The sequence below is a fragment of the Lissotriton vulgaris genome, chromosome 5 (assembly GCF_964263255.1).
Source record: "Lissotriton vulgaris chromosome 5, aLisVul1.2, whole genome shotgun sequence".
NCBI lineage: Eukaryota > Metazoa > Chordata > Amphibia > Caudata > Salamandridae > Lissotriton > Lissotriton vulgaris.
Window position 1 is genome coordinate 837074738 of NC_141693.1, and position 18385 is coordinate 837093122.

Here is an 18385-nt window from a genome sequence, read left to right on the forward strand (position 1 = left end):
ATGTGTTCCGAACCGTAGATTCCAGTGCATGCCCTCTAATTTACGTAATATTCATGTAATCCATGTTGTAAACAGTCCCCATTTGTGATTCCAATGTTTAGAGTTGTGCTCTTGAAGGTGACAGGTTTTGTCCTCTGAGATCTGCTCTATATGAAGTAAAATGCTTATCTGCCATTAAAGGCTTGTGACTATTTACTCCGGTCTAAGCAGTGCTCACTTTCACAGAAGAGCAGAATGCTTGGTGTCACATCCCTCAATTACCAGATGCCATATGTTTTTCTGTGCATTATTACTGTGGATGAAAGTTGTTTAGATACTATAATGCAATTGTCATGAATGACAGATCACAATTCTGGACAACCATATTGGCTTCTTTCCTTTAGAATTGATAGAACAGGAAAAATGCACAGCTGGTTGATTACGCTTAAAATGTTTCTCTAGAGAGCCTTATTTCTTCGATTTTCATTTTCTTCCAAGGCCTTAACCTTACCTTGAGATGAAAAGATAGCAATTGTCAGACACTTATACAGATTACAGGAGGCAGTGAAGTCATTCCTACAAGCCTTCTTGGGAGGCACAAACTCAATCCATTCTAGGCATCTTCTGCTTGGTTTGGTGTATTAAAGAGTCCGCAAACTCCTTTTAAATTATTTTTTTTAGCCCTGGCCTCAATATAGCTTTGGTATCTTGCCAGCTTCATATACTCCCAAAGAATAATAATAAAAATCAGCGGCGGCTCGCCAAGGGAGTGCCACAAGGCGGTGGGGCGGGGGATGGGCAGAGTGGGGGGTAGTAAACTCCGCCATACGACGTAACGGAGTTAAGTAAATAAATAAAACAACTAGCTTTGCGTGTGCTGCAAAGCCAACTCAGCGATGCAGCGCATGCAATGTAAATTGTTTTATTTATTTAACTCTGTTACGCTGTATGGCAGAGTTTACTACTCCCCACCTTACCCTCCCTGCCGCGCAACACTTCCTTGGCGAGCCCCCACTGATAAAAATGTATACATATTAAGGGATTTTAAGCAGCCCTTTTTATCCATTGGGGTGCTCACATGTTATTCAAATTATACTCCCTTTCACCACAATATTTGAACCAGTTGCCAACCTGACTTGAGAGGGACATTTAATAACGACTTGAGGTTTGTGAATATCTTGCCGGCCTTATATATAATTTTTAATGCTATTTCTTAACTATAACATCCCTTTAACCTTTGTTTTTATCAGTGAATTTCTAGTGTTCTTTTTGTAGAGTAATAATCCAAACATCGCCACGCACAGCCTTTAATTGTGCGCGGCAGCCAACCCCTTGCATGCAGCCAACTCCACACTGCATGTGCAGCCAACCCAAGATGGGTGCACGCACAGCAGCTGCCGGCTCAGGTAAGCATGGTAGGGCAAGCCGACAGATGACAGAGTAGGTATTATTTATTTATTTAATTATACCTCTTCTGTCGAGTTTGGCCACCACCCACCCCGCCTCACCGTGTTTACCAGTGTTGTCCGCCGCAGCCCTCCTGCCCCGGGCCTATTACACCCTAAGGATCCCCATGCCCCTGGGGCTCGCCACATTTTTTTAGGGGATGTGGGTATGCGGCCTTCCTCCCTGGGCTGTATTTGGCCCCTGGGACCCCATCTTCAGGGGCCCACCGCTTATTTTTTGGGGGAGGGATGCACACAGCCCCACTCCCCAGGCAGATTTCAGCCCCAGGATCTCCATTTCCCGGGGCAGGGCATGTTGGAAATTGGGAGGGGGCACGCAGGACCCCTCCTATGGCTGATTTCTGGCCCTGGGGACCCCATCATCCGGGACCTGGCCATATGATTAAAAGGGAGGGGGCACGCACCATCTTCCCCGCGCCAATATTAGCCCCAGGACTCTATTCTCCAGGACCTAAACAGCTATTAATGGAAGGGTTTACGCTTCCCTCCTTCTTGATCTGATTTCACATTTATTTAGAGGAGGGGAGTACGTGCCCCCATCCCGAGCCAATTTCGGGCCTTGGGGAACCCTACCCCTCATTCCCCAGCTAATTAAGCACGGGGAGGGGGTTGGCGCGCCACCCTCCCTGGGCTGATTTTAGCTCCAGGAACTCCATCCCCAAGGGCCTGGCCAATAAAGGGTGGGTGGGTGCCCTGGAGCCCAACCAGGGCACACACTGCATCTTTGTGGGGGCTGCCAGGAAATCCTCAATGCCCCGCGGCCCAAGTTGGCTTCCCGCATCTAGCGGGAGCCGGCATTGCTCCAACCTGAAGAGTGCAGCTAAAGCTGCTGCTCCCTGCGAGTGGGAGCAATTTTTTCATCTGTTTTCTTGCCTTCTTCAGTGCTGGCAGGTAAACAGATGAAAGTCAGCACCCAGTGGGCAGGAGCATTTCTTTTGCTCCCGCCCACTGGGAGTGGACTTCCTGTTTGCTCTTGCGTAGCAGGAGTTTTGAAATTACTCCCATCAAGCGAGATCAAAACCGATATGTCCCAGGGGTAGGCACTTTGGGACATAGCTGGAGCCAACTGTGGGGATGAGATCCCCAGGGCCATTAATGGTTCCGGGAGGGTGGGCCCCCCTCCGATTTGTTTGCACGGCCTGGCCACAGATATCTGAAAGAAACACGTTAGTGTTAGATTCCTTACCTTCGAATATCCCCAGGCGTCAGTCTGGATCCGGAAACTTTTGCGTAGCAGTACCCCTGCGCGTCGGTAGGCGTCGTCTGCAGGCGTCCCCTGCGGCTCCGCGTCCGTCGTCGGCGTCGTGCGCCGTGATGCCGTCGCTGGAGTATATAGACGCCGCCTCCGCGCGCTGACGTCAGTTCTTCTTTTTTCCGCGCCAGTGGACGCAGATCTGAAGAGCAATACTCCGGTCTTTTGACCAATTTTTTCGTTGTTATTTCTCTAATTGTGCCTGATAGGATGCCTGGGTTCAAGCACTGTGATGACTGTGAGCGCACGATGTCGGTCACAGACCATCACCGCCTCTGTCTCCGGTGTCTGGGCCCCGACCACGACGTGGACTCCTGTGTCGACTGCCGGGCCCTCACCAACAAGGCTAGGCGGGAGCGGTCCCGCAAGCTGCTGGAGCTCCGGGTGTCGGCCCCACGTCGGGACCGGGAGCGGTCCCGGTCCGGCCGGAGGTCGAGAGAGCGTTCGAGGGAGCGGTCGCGGAGCCGCGCCGAGCGTTCCGGAAGTCGACACCACTCGTCAGGCTCATCAGGTAAGAAGCACAAGAAGTCGGGGCGTCGTCATCGTACCCCCGACTCCCCCCGACGCTCGCGCGATGCGGCCGGGGGCTCGGGTGACCCCAACCCCGCGGCTCCGCGAGAGTCGCCGGCGCGGCCTGCCTCATACCCTCCGGTCCCTGGGCATGGCGCGACGCCTGAGGAGATCGAGGCGTTCCTCATGGCCATGAGGGCGCTCGCTTCTCCGACGGGGCCTACGGCGCCTTTGGGCCCAGTGCTACCGTCTGGGGGCCCTGGCGGTTCGGGTGTCCCTGCCTCGGCGCCGTCGGGTGCTCCGGCCCCGGCGCCGCCGACGGCTCCGATCCCGGCGCCGCAAGGGCCTTCGGGATCGGCGCCGGCTGGTCTTCCAGCCTCCCCGGCGCCGTTACCATCGGGGTTACCCCCAACGCCTCCCCCGCGCGGCGCCGGTTCTCCGGTGCCGGCTCCGGCCGGCGGCGGGGTTCCGGCGCCGGCTCCGGGCGGCGCCGTCCCCTTACCTTCACCGACGCCGGACGCGGCGCCGGACGGGCGTCGCTCGACGCCGGTCCCGGCGCCGATGGGGCCCATGAACCCCGAGGAGCCGGTCTACATCGTTGACTCCGAATACGGAGAAGATGAAGAGTTCGGTGAGGGTTGGGAGGGGTCCGAGGACCCTCTGTCACGCGAGTGCCAGTATGACCCGGACTGGACAGGTGACTTGGGGGATGCCAGTGGTCTGGACGACTCTCCTAACCCTGGTTTGATCTCTCCTCCTTCCGTGGCATCGGTGGAGGGAGCTGCCTATTCTGTGGTGCTGATGAGGGCTGCCAAGGCCTTACACCTTGAGCTCCCCGTCGCGGCCGTGAGGCCTAACATCCTCACCGAGGTCTTCAAACCGCAGTCATGCCCACAGGAGCCACTGCTGCCGTTTAATGAAGCCTTGTCAGACGTTCTGTTGGGCACGTGGTCCAGGCCCGCTTCAGGTGCACCTGTTGATCGGAACGTGGCCAGGCGCCACCGTCCTTGTCCGGACGACCCCAAGTTCCTGTCTACCCACCCCACTCCTGAGAGTCTGGTGATCCAGGCCTCGACCTCCCAGTCCGCATTCCCGTCGGCCCCGCCCGACCGGGAATCCAAGAGGTATGACCAATTTGGCAAGAAGGTCTTCTCGTCCATTAGTTTGGGCCTGCGGTCTTGCAACACCGCTTGCCTCTTGGGCCGCTACACCCACTCTGTGTGGGATACGGTCGCGGAACTGCTGCCAGAATGCCCCATGGAGGTGCGGGCAAAACTCGGTCAAGCTGTGGCTGAGGGCCGGGATGCAGCGAAATATTCGATACGGTGTGGTCTTGATACGACCGACTCGCTGGGCAGGGCTATGTCAACGACGGTGGCGATTCGTCGCCACGCCTGGCTGAGATCCGCCAATTTTTCGGCTGATGTCTAGAATACCTTGATGGACATGCCGTTTGATGGCTGTCACCTGTTCGGTGACAAGGCGAACCACGCGCTGGAACGCTTCAAGGACTCCAGGGTCACGGCCAAGTCCTTGGGTCTCTCGACCCAGCGTCAGCAAACGGGTTCGTTTCGTCCCTTTCGTGGCCAAGGAAGGGGCGCCCCCACACGTGCTGCCAGCCACGCGCCGCAACAATCCTTTCAACGCGGTGGCGGCCGTGGAAACTGCCGTGGTGGCGGTCGGGGACAACGGCGGGGTCAGACCACACCTTCCCCCGCAGCATCTACCCCTAAATCCTCCTAGTCCTTGCTTTCGGCCCCATGTGATGCCAGTGGGTGGCAGGGTTCGCCATCACCACGCTCACTGGCGCACGATCACTTCGGACAGGTGGGTGCTGCAAATCGTCCGAAGGGGCTACTCCCTCCCATTCGAGACCTCTCCTCCAGCCATGCCACCGCTGAACCACCGTGTGTCGGGGGACCACTTGACACTTCTGCAGGAGGAAGTTACGGGCCTCTTGGCCAAGGGGGCCATCGAGCGCGTTCCTGGGCCAGAAGTAGGGCGTGGTTGCTATTCCCACTACTTTCTGGTGCCCAAGAAGGACAAGGGGGGCCTACGTCCTATCTTGGATCTAAGGAACGTCAACGGCTTCCTCCGGAAGGAGAAGTTCAAGATGTTGACGTTAGCTCAGGTCTTGGCTGCTCTAGACCCACAAGACTGGATGGTAGCGTTGGATTTGCAGGATGCGTATTTTCACATCCCCGTCCTGCCGGCCCATCGGCGTTACCTGCGGTTCACGGTAGGCCAGGAGCACTTTCAGTTTATCGTGCTCCCCTTCGGCCTTATCAGCGCCCCACGGGTGTTCACAAAGGTGATGGCGGTGGTCGCAGCCCATCTGCGCAGGTTAGGGGTTTCAGTCTTCCCCTACCTAGACGACTGGTTGTTGAAGGCGGGCTCGCCCCAGACAGTCGTCCACCACCTTCAGATGACGGCAGACCTCTTGCACGACCTGGGGTTCTCCATCAATGTGCCGAAATCACACCTGTGTCCCTCTCAAAAGCTCCTTTTCATCGGAGCGGTTCTGGACTCAGCGCAGTTTCGGGTTTATCCTCCGGAACGGCGGGTCCGGGATATACAGGCTTTGATTCCCATCTTTCAGCCGCTATCCCGGGTTTCGGTCAGGTTGACGCTGCGGCTGCTGGGACTGATGGCTTCCTGCATCCTTCTGGTGCATCACGCCCGGTGGCGGATGCGGGCTCTGCAGTGGGACCTGAAGTTTCAGTGGGCCCAGCATCAGGGCAACTTGTCCGACCACGTCTTGATCTCGGAGGGCACTGCGAGACAACTGCAGTGGTGGCTTACGGACCGCGATTGGGTCAGGGGCAAGTCCCTCTCCCTTCCCCAACCGGAGCACGTTGTCGTGACGGACGCGTCCCTCCAGGGCTGGGGTGGCCACTTGGGAGAGGCAGAGATCAGAGGCATCTGGTCTCCGGCGGAGTCCCGGCTCCATATCAATCTGTTGGAGCTGCGGGCGATTCGTCTGGCACTGAAGGCATTCCTCCCCTTTGTCAACGGGAGTGTAGTGCAGGTGTTCACCGACAACACCACCGCCATGTGGTACTGCAACAAACAGGGCGGAGTGGGGTCGTGGACCCTTTGCCAGGAGGCTCTGCGCCTCTGGCAATGGCTGGAACGTCAGGGCGTGACTCTGACGGTTCAACACCTGGCAGGTTCTCTGAACGCCAGGGCGGACGAACTCAGCCGTCGGTGCTCGATTGATCACGAATGGCGTCTGAACTCGGACGTGGCGCAAGGCATCTTTCTGCAATGGGGAGAGCCTTGGTTAGATCTATTCGCCACAGAAGAGAACGCGCAATGTCATCAGTTCTGCGCGTTGGAGTTTCCAAACCGGCACTCGCACGGCGACGCCTTTCGGCGCGAGTGGAGTTGCGGTCTGTTATACGCCTTTCCGCCTATACCACTTCTGCCCAGAGTGCTGAAGAAGATCAGGCGCGACCGGGCCTAAGTTATCCTTGTGGCTCCGGACTGGGCTCGAAGGTACTGGTATCCCGAGCTACTCAGCATGTCAGTCGGTCCCCCGATCCGCCTGCCCCTTCAGGAGGACCTTCTGTCGCAGCAGCAGGGGACGGTCCTCCACCCGAACCTGTCCAGTCTCCACCTCCATGCTTGGAGATTGAGCGGCGGCAGTTGAGGCCATTTGACTTGCCTCCTGAAGTCTGTGATGTTATTCTGGCAGCCAGGCGTCCCTCCACTAAGTCGGTATACGCCTGTCGGTGGAACAGATTTGTGGCATGGTGCACAGCAAAGGCTGTGGATCCTCTTTCTGCCCCTCTTTCGGAGGTTCTTCTGTTTCTTCTTTCTCTTGCCCAGCAGGGCTCTGCTCTGGGCACTATCAAGGGCTACCTTTCTGCCCTTTCAGCCTTTTTGAGGCTTCCTGATCAGCCTTCTTTGTTCAAATCCCCGATTGTAACTCGATTCTTGAAAGGCATCACTCACATGTTTCCACCTGTTCCGTTTGTGATGCCTCAGTGGGATTTGAACCTGGTTCTAACTTTCCTGATGTGTGCTCCCTTTGAGCCCCTTCATTCTTGTCCTCTCCGTCTCCTGACTTTAAAGACGGCTTTCCTGGTTGCCATCACCTCTGCCAGGAGGGTGAGTGAGCTCCAGGCTCTTTCTGTCCAACCTCCTTTCCTGTCCATTCATCCTGACAAGGTGGTTCTGAGGACTAGACCTTCTTTCCTGCCCAAGGTTGTTTCGGCCTTTCACATCGGGCAGTCAATCACCCTCCCTTCCTTCTTCCCGCCTCCGCATCCTTCAAAGGATGAAGAGCGGCTCCATCGTCTGGACCCAAAACGTGCGCTTTCATTTTACATGGATCGCACACGCCAGTTCCGGGTGGATGACCAACTGTTTGTTGGCTACGTGGGTGCGAAGAAGGGACGGGCGGTTTGTAAACGAACCATCTCTCGATGGGTCCTCCTCTGCATCAAAGCGTGGTACTCTTTGGCTCGGAAGGAGCCTCCTGTTGGGCTGAGGGCCCATTCCACTCGGGCCACGGCGGCTACTACTGCCCTGGGCCGGGGAGTCCCCTTGCAGGACATTTGCCAGGCGGCTACGTGGGCCTCGCTGCACACCTTTGCGAGGCACTACTGCCTGGACAGTCAAGTCCGGAGGGATGGCTTCTTTGGCCGTTCTGTCCTCCAGGACTTTCTGGTGTAGTTTTGTATTGGTTCGCAGACCCACCACCGGGGTTGGTATTGCTGGGGTATGTATTCTAAGGTAAGGAATCTAACACTAACGTGTTTCTTTCAGATGAACAAGTTACTTACCTTCGGTAGCGATATATCTGTAAGAAACATTAGTTAGTGTTAGATTCCTTACCGAACCCACCCATCCTCCCCGTTCTGCGAACTGATACCTAGGGTTAAGGTCATCCCTTTCAGGGCCCTAGTTTTACATGGCACCAGTGTTGGTTCTCTCATGGCTCTGCGTCTCCTGGCGCGGAAAAGCTGTGTGCAAAGAACTGACGTCAGCGCGCGGAGGCGGCGTCTATATACTCCAGCGACGTCATCACGGCGCACGACGCCGACGACGGACGCGGAGCCGCAGGGGACGCCTGCAGACGACGCCTACCGACGCGCAGGGGTACTGCCACGCAAAAGTTTCCGGATCCAGACTGACGCCTGGGGATATTCTAAGGTAAGGAATCTAACACTAACTAATGTTTCTTACAGATATATCGTTACCGAAGGTAAGTAACTTGTTCGTTAAGGTCCCTGGTGGCCACACACAGCCAGGGCAAGGGGCGGTGTGGCCTTCCTCTCCCTTTTTTCCATTGCCGGGCCACATGGGTGTTCACATAATTTTTTTTTCTATAGAAGGTATTCGCAAGTTATTAAAGCAGCAAAAGTGTATTTGTACATTTTTATGTTGAGGCTATGCCTCCTGAACTTAGGGAAGTTCTTTTGGAGCATCTACATCTGGCTTGAGAGGGTCATTGAATAACAACTTTAGGTACTGCAGCTTAGCGATAGACTTGTAAAGCAGTTCTTTCAGGCCTGAGAGGGACATTCAGTAAAGCTACATTTGTTCCTGCTCACAAACATTTTAGTTCCAATCAGTAGCCTTTTTCGTATATCTACTTTTGTTCGCATGCTTATTTCCTTAGGCAATGAATTGGGAACATCACAAAACCCATCTCTCTGCTTGCTCGCAAAATACATTCCATGCAAGGCTGTATTCAAAAGGCTAAGTACAAAAGTGGTTCTGTTGGGTAAGGCAAATCACTTTGAAATGCTAATAAATGCAACTCAAATGTTTAGAGAAACTCTGAAACACTTAAGCACTGAGGATGTAAATACTCAAGCAATCTACTGAAAAACTTCATATAGACAAGGCATTGATTTCATGCGATTGTTTTATATATCAGAATTCATTCATGTTACAGCCAAATTAATTCATTGAATGATAACATTAGATTATTAAGGAAAGACTGTCAAACAATAGTGAAAGTTATGTGACAATTGGTGAAAGGTGCTCGGTGCATGAAGCAATGTACAGTGAAATCAAGTAATATATATATATACAATTGAGGTGAGCGTCGACGTTTCGACCCTAATGTGCCCCAGTTGGTGGTCGCGGCAGGTCTTTATCAAGACAGGAGGGTGGGGATAGGACAGTATGTTGATCAGGAGGAATTGTCTCTGCCTGAAGGGGTGCCGCAAGGTCAATTCCGAGTTCAATTTCTGGGAAAACGGTCACTGAAGAATGGGAAGCAGCGTGCTGTCTCTTGGCATCTAGGTAAACGCACTGCTTATTCAGGTGAATCACTGCTGATATATGCAGAGGAGTCTCGAGTCTTCAGTGACCGTTTTCCCATAAATTGAACACCTTTCACCAATTGTCACATAATTTTCACTATTGTTTGACGGTCTTTCCTTAAGAATCTAATGTTATCATTCAATTAATTAATTCGGATGTAACATGAATGAATTCTGATATATAAAACAATCGCATGAAATCAATGCCTTGTCTATATGAAGTTTTTCAGTAGATTGCTTGAGTATTTACATCCTCAGTGCATATGTGTTTCAGAGTTTCTCTAAACGTTTGAGTTGCATTTATTAGCATTTCAAAGTGATTTGCCTTACCCAACAGAACCACTTTTGTACTTAACCATAATTACCCAGGTTCTGAGGGACACAGGGTCACCCCTTTTTCTGTATTCAAAAGGCAGCAGGTCATTTTAAGGCAACTCCTACGTTGACAAGCATTGGCATGGCTAATAGGTCTGGCCTTTCATATAGCTGCAATACCTCAAGCCATTATTAGATGTCCTTCACGAGTCAGAAGCAACAGCTTGAAATCTTTCACAAAGATGCAGGCCCTGAGGACCATTTCCCATTTGCGAATGGGTTACCACCAACTTGAAGTCTTCGTTAAAAGCGAATGTTTTGTGGCGGCATTCCCGGTCACAAAACATTCCTACATACCAATGCCATTGGGTATTGGGTTTGGACTCCCTAAACATGCACTTTCCTAATACCGAATCCCATAAACAAAATGCGATTCGATAACAAGTTACTGTTGCATTTTTCTTTTTATGCATGCCAAAATGCCTTTTACTGGTTGCAAACGGCCTGATGGGCCGTTTGCAAGCGGTACGTGCTTTATACATCTGGCCCTTAGAGTAATAAGGCTAGTATTCTAAGAATAATTAATAATAATCTGTGTGTAACTTTACTAGAAAGTTAAATAATTTTTTGTGTCTTGCCACGCAGACAGTCACATATTTAGAAAGGTTTTGCGCCAGATTTGCATTACACAGACCCAATGCAAAATCGTCTCTAATATTTACAAAGCAGTGCAAATCACTATTTGCATTGCTGTGTAAAAATAAAAACAAGCAATGTAAAGCAGCGCATTGTGCTGCCTTGCATTACTTTGCGCCATGGAAGCCTTCCATGGGTGATGCATGGGCTTTCCCCTGCATCCACCTATGAATTTTGATGCTACAACGACTTGTATACATGGATTTGTTCCGAAAATATACCCCTATCTGAGGCTGGTGTAACAAAAATAGATATATTTACTTCTTGCTATTTCCTCTTTGCATATTTTTCTGCATTCTGCTGCATGCATCCGAAGAGGAAATAGCATGAAAGGATAGTTTTTTGTGTGCAGGCAGGTAGCCCTTCCAGCACAAAACCTATCCTGACCACAACGCACACACTGTTGCACAAAGGCGCTATGGTGCCTAGCTTGGAGCTAGACAACCACAAGGGTGCCAGTGCATGGAGAGAGCAGAACGATGCCATTGCTTGGAAGACATGACACAGTTCTGCCCTCTCCTGTTCATGCAACGCCATGCAGCAACTGAGCTTGCTGCACAGCATTGCGTAAACTCTTTGGCAATATGTTCCTAAATCTTTAGAACATTTCTTCTATGAAAATATGGATGTAAACGTTTTGCTATCGATATTCAGACAGACAATCCTCTGGGAGACAGCTGAAACTGTCTCAAGATTATATTGTCATGTGTTGGCATTCCATTTTAAATGTAGAATATTTATGGTATTATTTTATTCTTATTTAAACAGAGATAATCAAACTCGGGAAACGAAGCAGGCAAGTTCATCTGTGACAATGAGCTCAGGTAAGTGGAGTATTTATTGTAAGCTTATTCACTACGTGAAAATAATGCATGTTGGCAGATTCATACACTGTTTTATGGGATGATACAAATGGCTGTTGAGGCTCACCCGTGGCCAGTTAATAAGCCACATTGGTGCTGCTGTGCATGTACACGTGTATCAAGGCGGCGTGCCCACCTTCTCTACCCGCTTTTCGCCCTGATGTGATATATTTGCACAATAATTCAGTACCTTTAACCTTCACGTTCTATTAATTCCACAATTCAGTGTGGGCACTTCCCGTTTCCTTGGCCTATTCTTCCAGTTAGGCGATGGCTCTCTGTGTGGGACTCTTGATCTGCGAGAATTTGCTTGCGTATCAAAAGGTGAAGGACACATTGACTCTTGATCTGTCTTGAAATCACAGTCCTCCCAGTGACAGCTCAGATATCACCCTGAAACAGAGAAGCTTCTGTATAAGATACACACCCGAGTGCTGATGTCCCTGTCTACCACAGCCTCCCTGGTGGGTAATCCCAAGGAGACAGCACTTAATATGTTAAGGATTTCCAGACAAAGAATTCTTTAAATAGGATCTCTTGCTGGCCCGCTGTAGCATCACACCAGACTGCTGGGGACACCGATGCAACACAGCATTTATTCAATTACTCACCAATACCTTTCTATGTCACGTTGAAGTTAATCAAGTCGTAAGTCACCATGCAAGGATAAAGTTTGGGGATTTGCTAGAAGCTATGAATGACACTTCCATTGTGTGAATGCCTGCAAAGCAATCAGTATAGTGGCCCGGAAACCAGCTATCCTCTTTCACAAAATGGGCTTTTGAGTTGCTTCCCATGCAGAAATTCATCACAACGTGGTGGACTTCTCCACGAGAACGTCGGTTATAGACAGGAAAACAGAAGTATAAGGTATGTTAGTGGATGGGCCATGTAAGGAAATGTGAACACTCACACAGACAGTTCTTTTTGCATTCACGCAATTTTAGAATGACTATCAAACCAGGGAAACACACAGAAAAGTTCTATTGAAATAGACAGGACTGATTGTGTTTACAGAGTTTTTTCCAGAGTAAGAAAATGAAATAAACATCCCCTCTATATCAAAGACATGCAACAGAAGGGATTTATCCACAGAACAAATCATTTTCACTGGAGAAAAAAAGAGGTTTAAAAATACTAGTACAGCTGTGTACAAAACCAGGCCTCATCGTCAGAGTCAGACTGGCACAGAAAATAGACTTGGGCACCAAAATAAAAGTGGTCCCCCATTAGCGACTCTGTTAGCTAAAAAAGAGACCCATATTTGCAAATTGGATAAGTATTCAACTTGTAAAGACACGGTATATATGTTTTTGGAAGAGCATAGGAGACTTCTTGCATTTGTGCTTACTGCAGGTGACGTTTGTGATAGTAATATCAGGGACATCAACGATAAAATCGTGCCCACCAAACCATAAAACAGGCCCACTAGCAGGCAAAAACAAAAGGCTCACAAACTGACCTGTCAGACAGACCTTTGGACACTGCCTGATTGCCCTAGAAGCCAGTCCGACCGTGCTCATCCTTCACAATTCTGAAGACGGCTGGCTTAGTGAGCTTAAGGGTACCACCTCCCTCTTGGTCATTAAGGACTGTTTCCATTTCAGAGCTTTCCTTTGATAGCTTAATGCATTCTGGGTATTGTAGTCTTGACTTTTCTCCAGGGAACTTATTAGACTAACACAGCTGAAAACAATGATATGTAGAGGGAAAAATTAGGACTGGGGAGTATTCTAGTGACCTGGAGGGAGGTTGTCCCTCTGAACGAGCTAGGACTGCTCTGAAGGTGGTGTTTGTCTGACTTGCAGTGTCTCACCAGGATGTGAGTAAAAGAGTCTATCCTAGTTACAGAGTAATGGCCTCATTTTGAGTGCTGTGTGGTGAGTGTAACATCAGACAGCCTTGTTTTACAGTCATTTCCTGCCTGGAGTAAACCGAGTGGGCATACAAGGAAGGTGAAGTAAAGTTGCTGCAATGCAAAAAACCTAATTGGAAAGACTATGTTGTCATGATATTCATCAGTTTTTGGAAGCAGAGTAGGAATTGGATAAAAAAACACAACTTAATACAGTTCACAAATGTTATTTCCCAGGTACCCTCCTCTCATACAGCACTGAGCTAGGGGCCCTAAGATGCAGAATACATATCAAAGGTCTGTGCACTTTATTCACAGGCAGGCAGAAAACAGGCCCAGGCACCAAAATCAAAGTGGCCCCCATTAGTTAATTAGATGGCTAAAACAAGTGTCTTATTTGCATATTGAGGCAGGTTGGAACTTGTAAAGACACTCTATAGAATGATTTGCAAGGAATGGAAGACTGCATGGATTTGAGCTTGCTGCGGGCAATGTTTGCTTTAATTTTAGTGAAATCCACAGTAAAAACCGGCGCAGCAGACTGTTAAACAGGCTCAGAAAACCTGCCCACACACTAGCCTGTCAGACCAGCACCTCGGTCTCTTCCTGATTGCCTACAGGCCCGTCCAACCTTGTCACAAGTAGTGTCCAAGTCAAATAAAGATTGTGCCATGTTCCCAGCCAGCATCTTTCTATTCAGGGGCATTCAGCATCATCGGTTCTATATTTTTCCTCCTCTCTACTACACTTATGCAATAGGCCACTGTAAACAACAGTATGTTTATTGTCACAACACACAATGTAAAAATAGTTGAGAATCCAGCTAATATGTCTCATGGGTCGTCATATTTTCTGTTTTGTGACCTTGCAAATTCCATAGTATAATAATAGCATACCATACTAAGAAAGACACCGTGTACAGGCCTAAAATATAACTGTGGGCTGGTTGGCTAGGTGGGAAATGTAGTGGGGACACGGTGCCTCCCTCAGATCGAGGGCTACATTCGTTTTGCTAATGGTAGGAATTGTATTTCGAAGCCTTTTTCCATTTAACTGATTTATTACAGTTGCTCACTCCAAACTTCACATTCAGATAGGGCTGATGAAGAGTACCCCATGCAATACATTTAACTCCCAATTAGACCCTCATTTTCAGGGGCACAGATTAATCCCTGTTATTTCCTTCCCAATAATCCCGGGACCCTCAAACAGGTACCACTTCATGTATCCCCTAAGTCTTTAAAGAAAGATGGGCCAGATGTACAAAGGATTTTTCAGCTCACAAAAGGCCTGATTCGCAAAAACAAGACGTTTGTGACCTGAAAAAAAGCATTTTTAAATGTACAAAGCCATATTTGCGATTCAGTAAACTATTACTGAATCGCAAATTAGATTTGCTAGTCGCTATTAAGAATGGGTGTGCCAGAGGCCTCCCTTCCTAACATCAAGTTTTACTGGTATGTAGGAATGTTTTGCGACTGGGAATGTAGTTGCAAAATATTCGCACACAAATTGGTGGTAACCCATTTGCAAACTGGAAGGAGTCCCCAAGGGACTTCTTCCAGTGGCAGCTGCTACTTAGATGGGTGGCGGGCAGGAGGGAATGAAAGAAAAAATCATCTACCTTCAGGCCTGCTGCCACCTCTTGGTCCTTTTTGGCCCTTTGGTCGACTCCCGGAAGCACACAGGCTCCCGAATCCCTTAGCCAATCACGCCGCTGCGTGACAGCAGCATTGTTATTGGTCTGAGCACCACTGTTTGCCACTCAGACAGGGACTGGCAGTCTGTGCATGTTCTCCACCAGGGCTATACCATACAGGCGGGTGGAGAACATGCTGAGAGCTCATGATTGGCTGTCCGAAGGCTAGGCAGCCAAACCATCATGAGCACTTAAGAGAGCGCTCACCACTCCTCCCCCTGCTCCTGTGACAGCCCAGTCCCACCGCTAACCAGCTGAGGTGCAATGGAAAAAAATGTTAATAACATTGCGTTATTATCATTTTATTTTTCCTTTTTCAACTGCTCACTGATAGTGGTGCGCGCTCCTCCGCCTTAGTGGAGGAGCTGCTGTTGACCCCTTTCCCTTTGTGAATGTGGGTGCCGTTTCTGGTTCCACAGATCAGTGCCTACTCTTGAAAAATTAAAAGGAAACTTTTCATTTTTCTTTTTTAAATGCATCCCGTTTTCCTTCAAGGAAAAGGGCTGCATTTCAAAATCTAAACTACTTTATTTAAAAAGTAGTCAAAGAAATGGTGGTCTGCTGATGCCAGCAGGCCACCATCCCTGTGACTGCTAGCCATTCCCAATGAGTTGAAAATTGTGACCCACCTTATGAATAATAATGAGGCAGGTCCCTTGTGACCAATTGGGAATCGCAAACAGTGTAAAACACACTGTTGTACATAGCTGTTTGTGATTTCCTAATGGCGAAACCACAATATTCACTATTAGGAAAACGCACACAGAAGTCTGAAATCCACCATTCAATATTCTGCAATTAAGTTGGGCCTTGGGGATGTTTTTAGTTTTTAATTTTTGTATGTTATTGTATGGTACCTGATGGTCGGCCTGATGGTAGAATTTAGCTTGATGGTCGATAGCAGCATAATGTCATCTTCCTGCCATCTTTAGGCCTATTTACACTCCTTTACCCTCATACATTACATAGATATCAAAAGACAGCATTATTTATGAAGCAGTTTAAAGTAAGCATTCCAAAAACAAAGGGCCTTGTTCAGGTCCACATACAAATGCATACTGTTCACTTCCAGGGGATGCTCATCAAAGTCATAAACACTAAATAGTCCTGCCCACGTGCGGGGACCCCTGTAACAGTCCTGCCCATGTGCGGGGACCCCGTAACATATACAAAATACATATATATGTATGTTTAGCCAAAAAACATGTATGTAGTACCTTCAAACATACATATATACATGTATATACATATACATAAACATGCAGCCTAACATCATTCAACAGGCTAAAATGCTAAAATGACTTTGGATTTTTCATTTAAAATAAAAAATAAGTTTATATAGCATTTCTGTAACAAAGAACATGCACTCCTCTAGTGTTCCAACACAGTCTTCTATTTTCAAAGAAAAAGGCAAGTAATAGAAGGGAATTAGCCCATAGGCTACATAGATAAAACCATAACAGTTATAAACTGCCACTCTGCCTTTAAGACCTCCCTTCTTCCATCATGCACCACAGGTGCCAGTTAGGTCAGGTCTTTTTTACAGTAAACTAACTTGTAGGAATCATGAAGCAAGACAGGAAACACCACAGTACTAAAAATATTTGTCCGGGGAGGTGGGCGGGGTTGCTTGTGACTTTGATGAGTATACCCCCTGGAAGAGAACTAGGATTACAGCTAAGTAACTTATCCTTCTCTTCCAGGGGATACTCAACAATAGTCATAAGCACTGAATAGAATAGCAAGTCCATACCCACTATTCCTTGGACGAATATCACTATAGTTACAGCAAAACACTCCAAGGATAAATCATCCAAACAGATTCCTTAGAGAGGCTTGCCCATACTGAGCATCAACCTGAGTCTCAGAGTCTAAACAGTAATAGCGAGTAAATGTATGCACTGATCGCCATGTGGGCGCTTTAACAATCTCTGCAATAGGTACATTTTTTAAGGAGAGCTGCATTAGAATCCTTTCCCCTGGTAGAATGCACCCTTGGTTTGCCTGGGAGAAGTTTGTTGGCCAACTGGTAAGACAATGTGACACATGAGAGTATCCATCAAGAGATGGACTGTTTGGAAGCTGCACATGAACTGTTTGGAAGCTGTACTACCAGCATTCATGGAACCATAGTTTACAAACAGGCGGTCTGATTTTCTCAATGCTTCAGTACCCCCTTAAGGTCTATTGAATATAAGGCCCTTTCTGCAGGATGTGAAGGATTAGGAAAAAAAGTAGGAAAAGTGATAGTTTGGTTGATATGAAAATCCAAGACCACTTTAGGCAGAAAACTCGGATGAGTTCTAAGGACCAACCTGTTTCCATGAAAAATGATATATGGTTCTTTAAAAACGTACATGTTTTTGGGCTAAACATACATATATATATATGTGCTTTGTATATGCTCTGGGGTCCCCACACGTGGGTGGGACCATTCAGTGCTTATGACTTTGATGAGTATACCCCTGGAATTGAACTAGGATTACAGGGGAAAGACTTTTCTTTTTTAAAACCTTTATTATATCGTTCAACACAAGATACAAAAGTAGCCCTGTAAAGGTAAAGGATAGACGATGTATTGAAAACATTTCGAATCAAGGATATGCATAAGGTTTCATTTTATATTTAACCCCCCCCCCCCTCCTCCCCAAAACAGATAAAGAAGAAGATACAGGATATCCGGAGCTACACACTCGGAGGTATAAAAATGCGGGTAGGTGTTAAAAGGTAGTCGTGGATCAAAATAGACCAACAGTAAAAAATGCAAGCGCTAGTAAGTTCACTAGGGGGAAAGAACAAAGCTACCTATCTATCATCACAGTCACCAACCCCAGACCCCGCCCACTCATATACTTCAGGATGAAACCGAAAGTTATCGCTACCAGACCCTGCGAGAAAAAGAAAAAAGAAAAGGGGCCATAGAACACAACAAAGGCAAAATAACAAACCCCCCCACGCACCCCCCACCCTGCACCCCTGCAATGGCTACGGCCTACCCCACTAGCAGCGTGCCGGTCGCCCAGAGGAATACCCGAAAGAGAGAGAGAGAGAGAGAAGAAAAAAGGGGCCATAGAACACAACAAAGGCAAAATAACAAACCCCCCCACCACCCTGCACCCCTGCAATGGCTACGGCCTAACCCACTAGCAGCGTGCCTGTTGCCCAAAAGCGTCCCTAAAAGAAGAAAGCAGCGGAGGAGAAGAAACAAAAAAACACACTCCCGGACTCCCCAACCCCCCACCAGATGCGACCCCCCGTAAACAAGTTCAAAATAAAATGCAGCGAAATACACAATCAATCCGGGGAAGTACCAAACGTACCACCCGAATCCTGCAGTTCACAGGTCACAATCCCAGCAGCAGATTAAATTATTGTCCCGCATCCTGAAAAGCCCCACAAATTAACCCTGGCCAGTACGAATGTTCACTGGAGCACTTATAACCCAGGCCACAGCAACAATGAGAGGTAA

General features: G+C 48.7%; 1 protein-coding gene across 33 annotated transcripts in view; it reads left to right on the forward strand.

Annotated features, from left to right (window-relative positions):
- SORBS1 (sorbin and SH3 domain containing 1) overlaps positions 1 to 18385 on the forward strand; it is a 1099691-nt gene that overhangs the window by 532094 nt on the left and 549212 nt on the right. For all 33 annotated transcript variants that reach the window (XM_086922349.1, XM_086922367.1, XM_086922341.1 and 30 more), the window contains one exon: positions 11268 to 11323. In XM_086922349.1, coding sequence (XP_086778475.1) covers positions 11314 to 11323 — 10 coding nt within the window. In that variant the 5' untranslated portion in view covers positions 11268 to 11313. The remainder of the gene's footprint in view (positions 1 to 11267; positions 11324 to 18385) is intronic.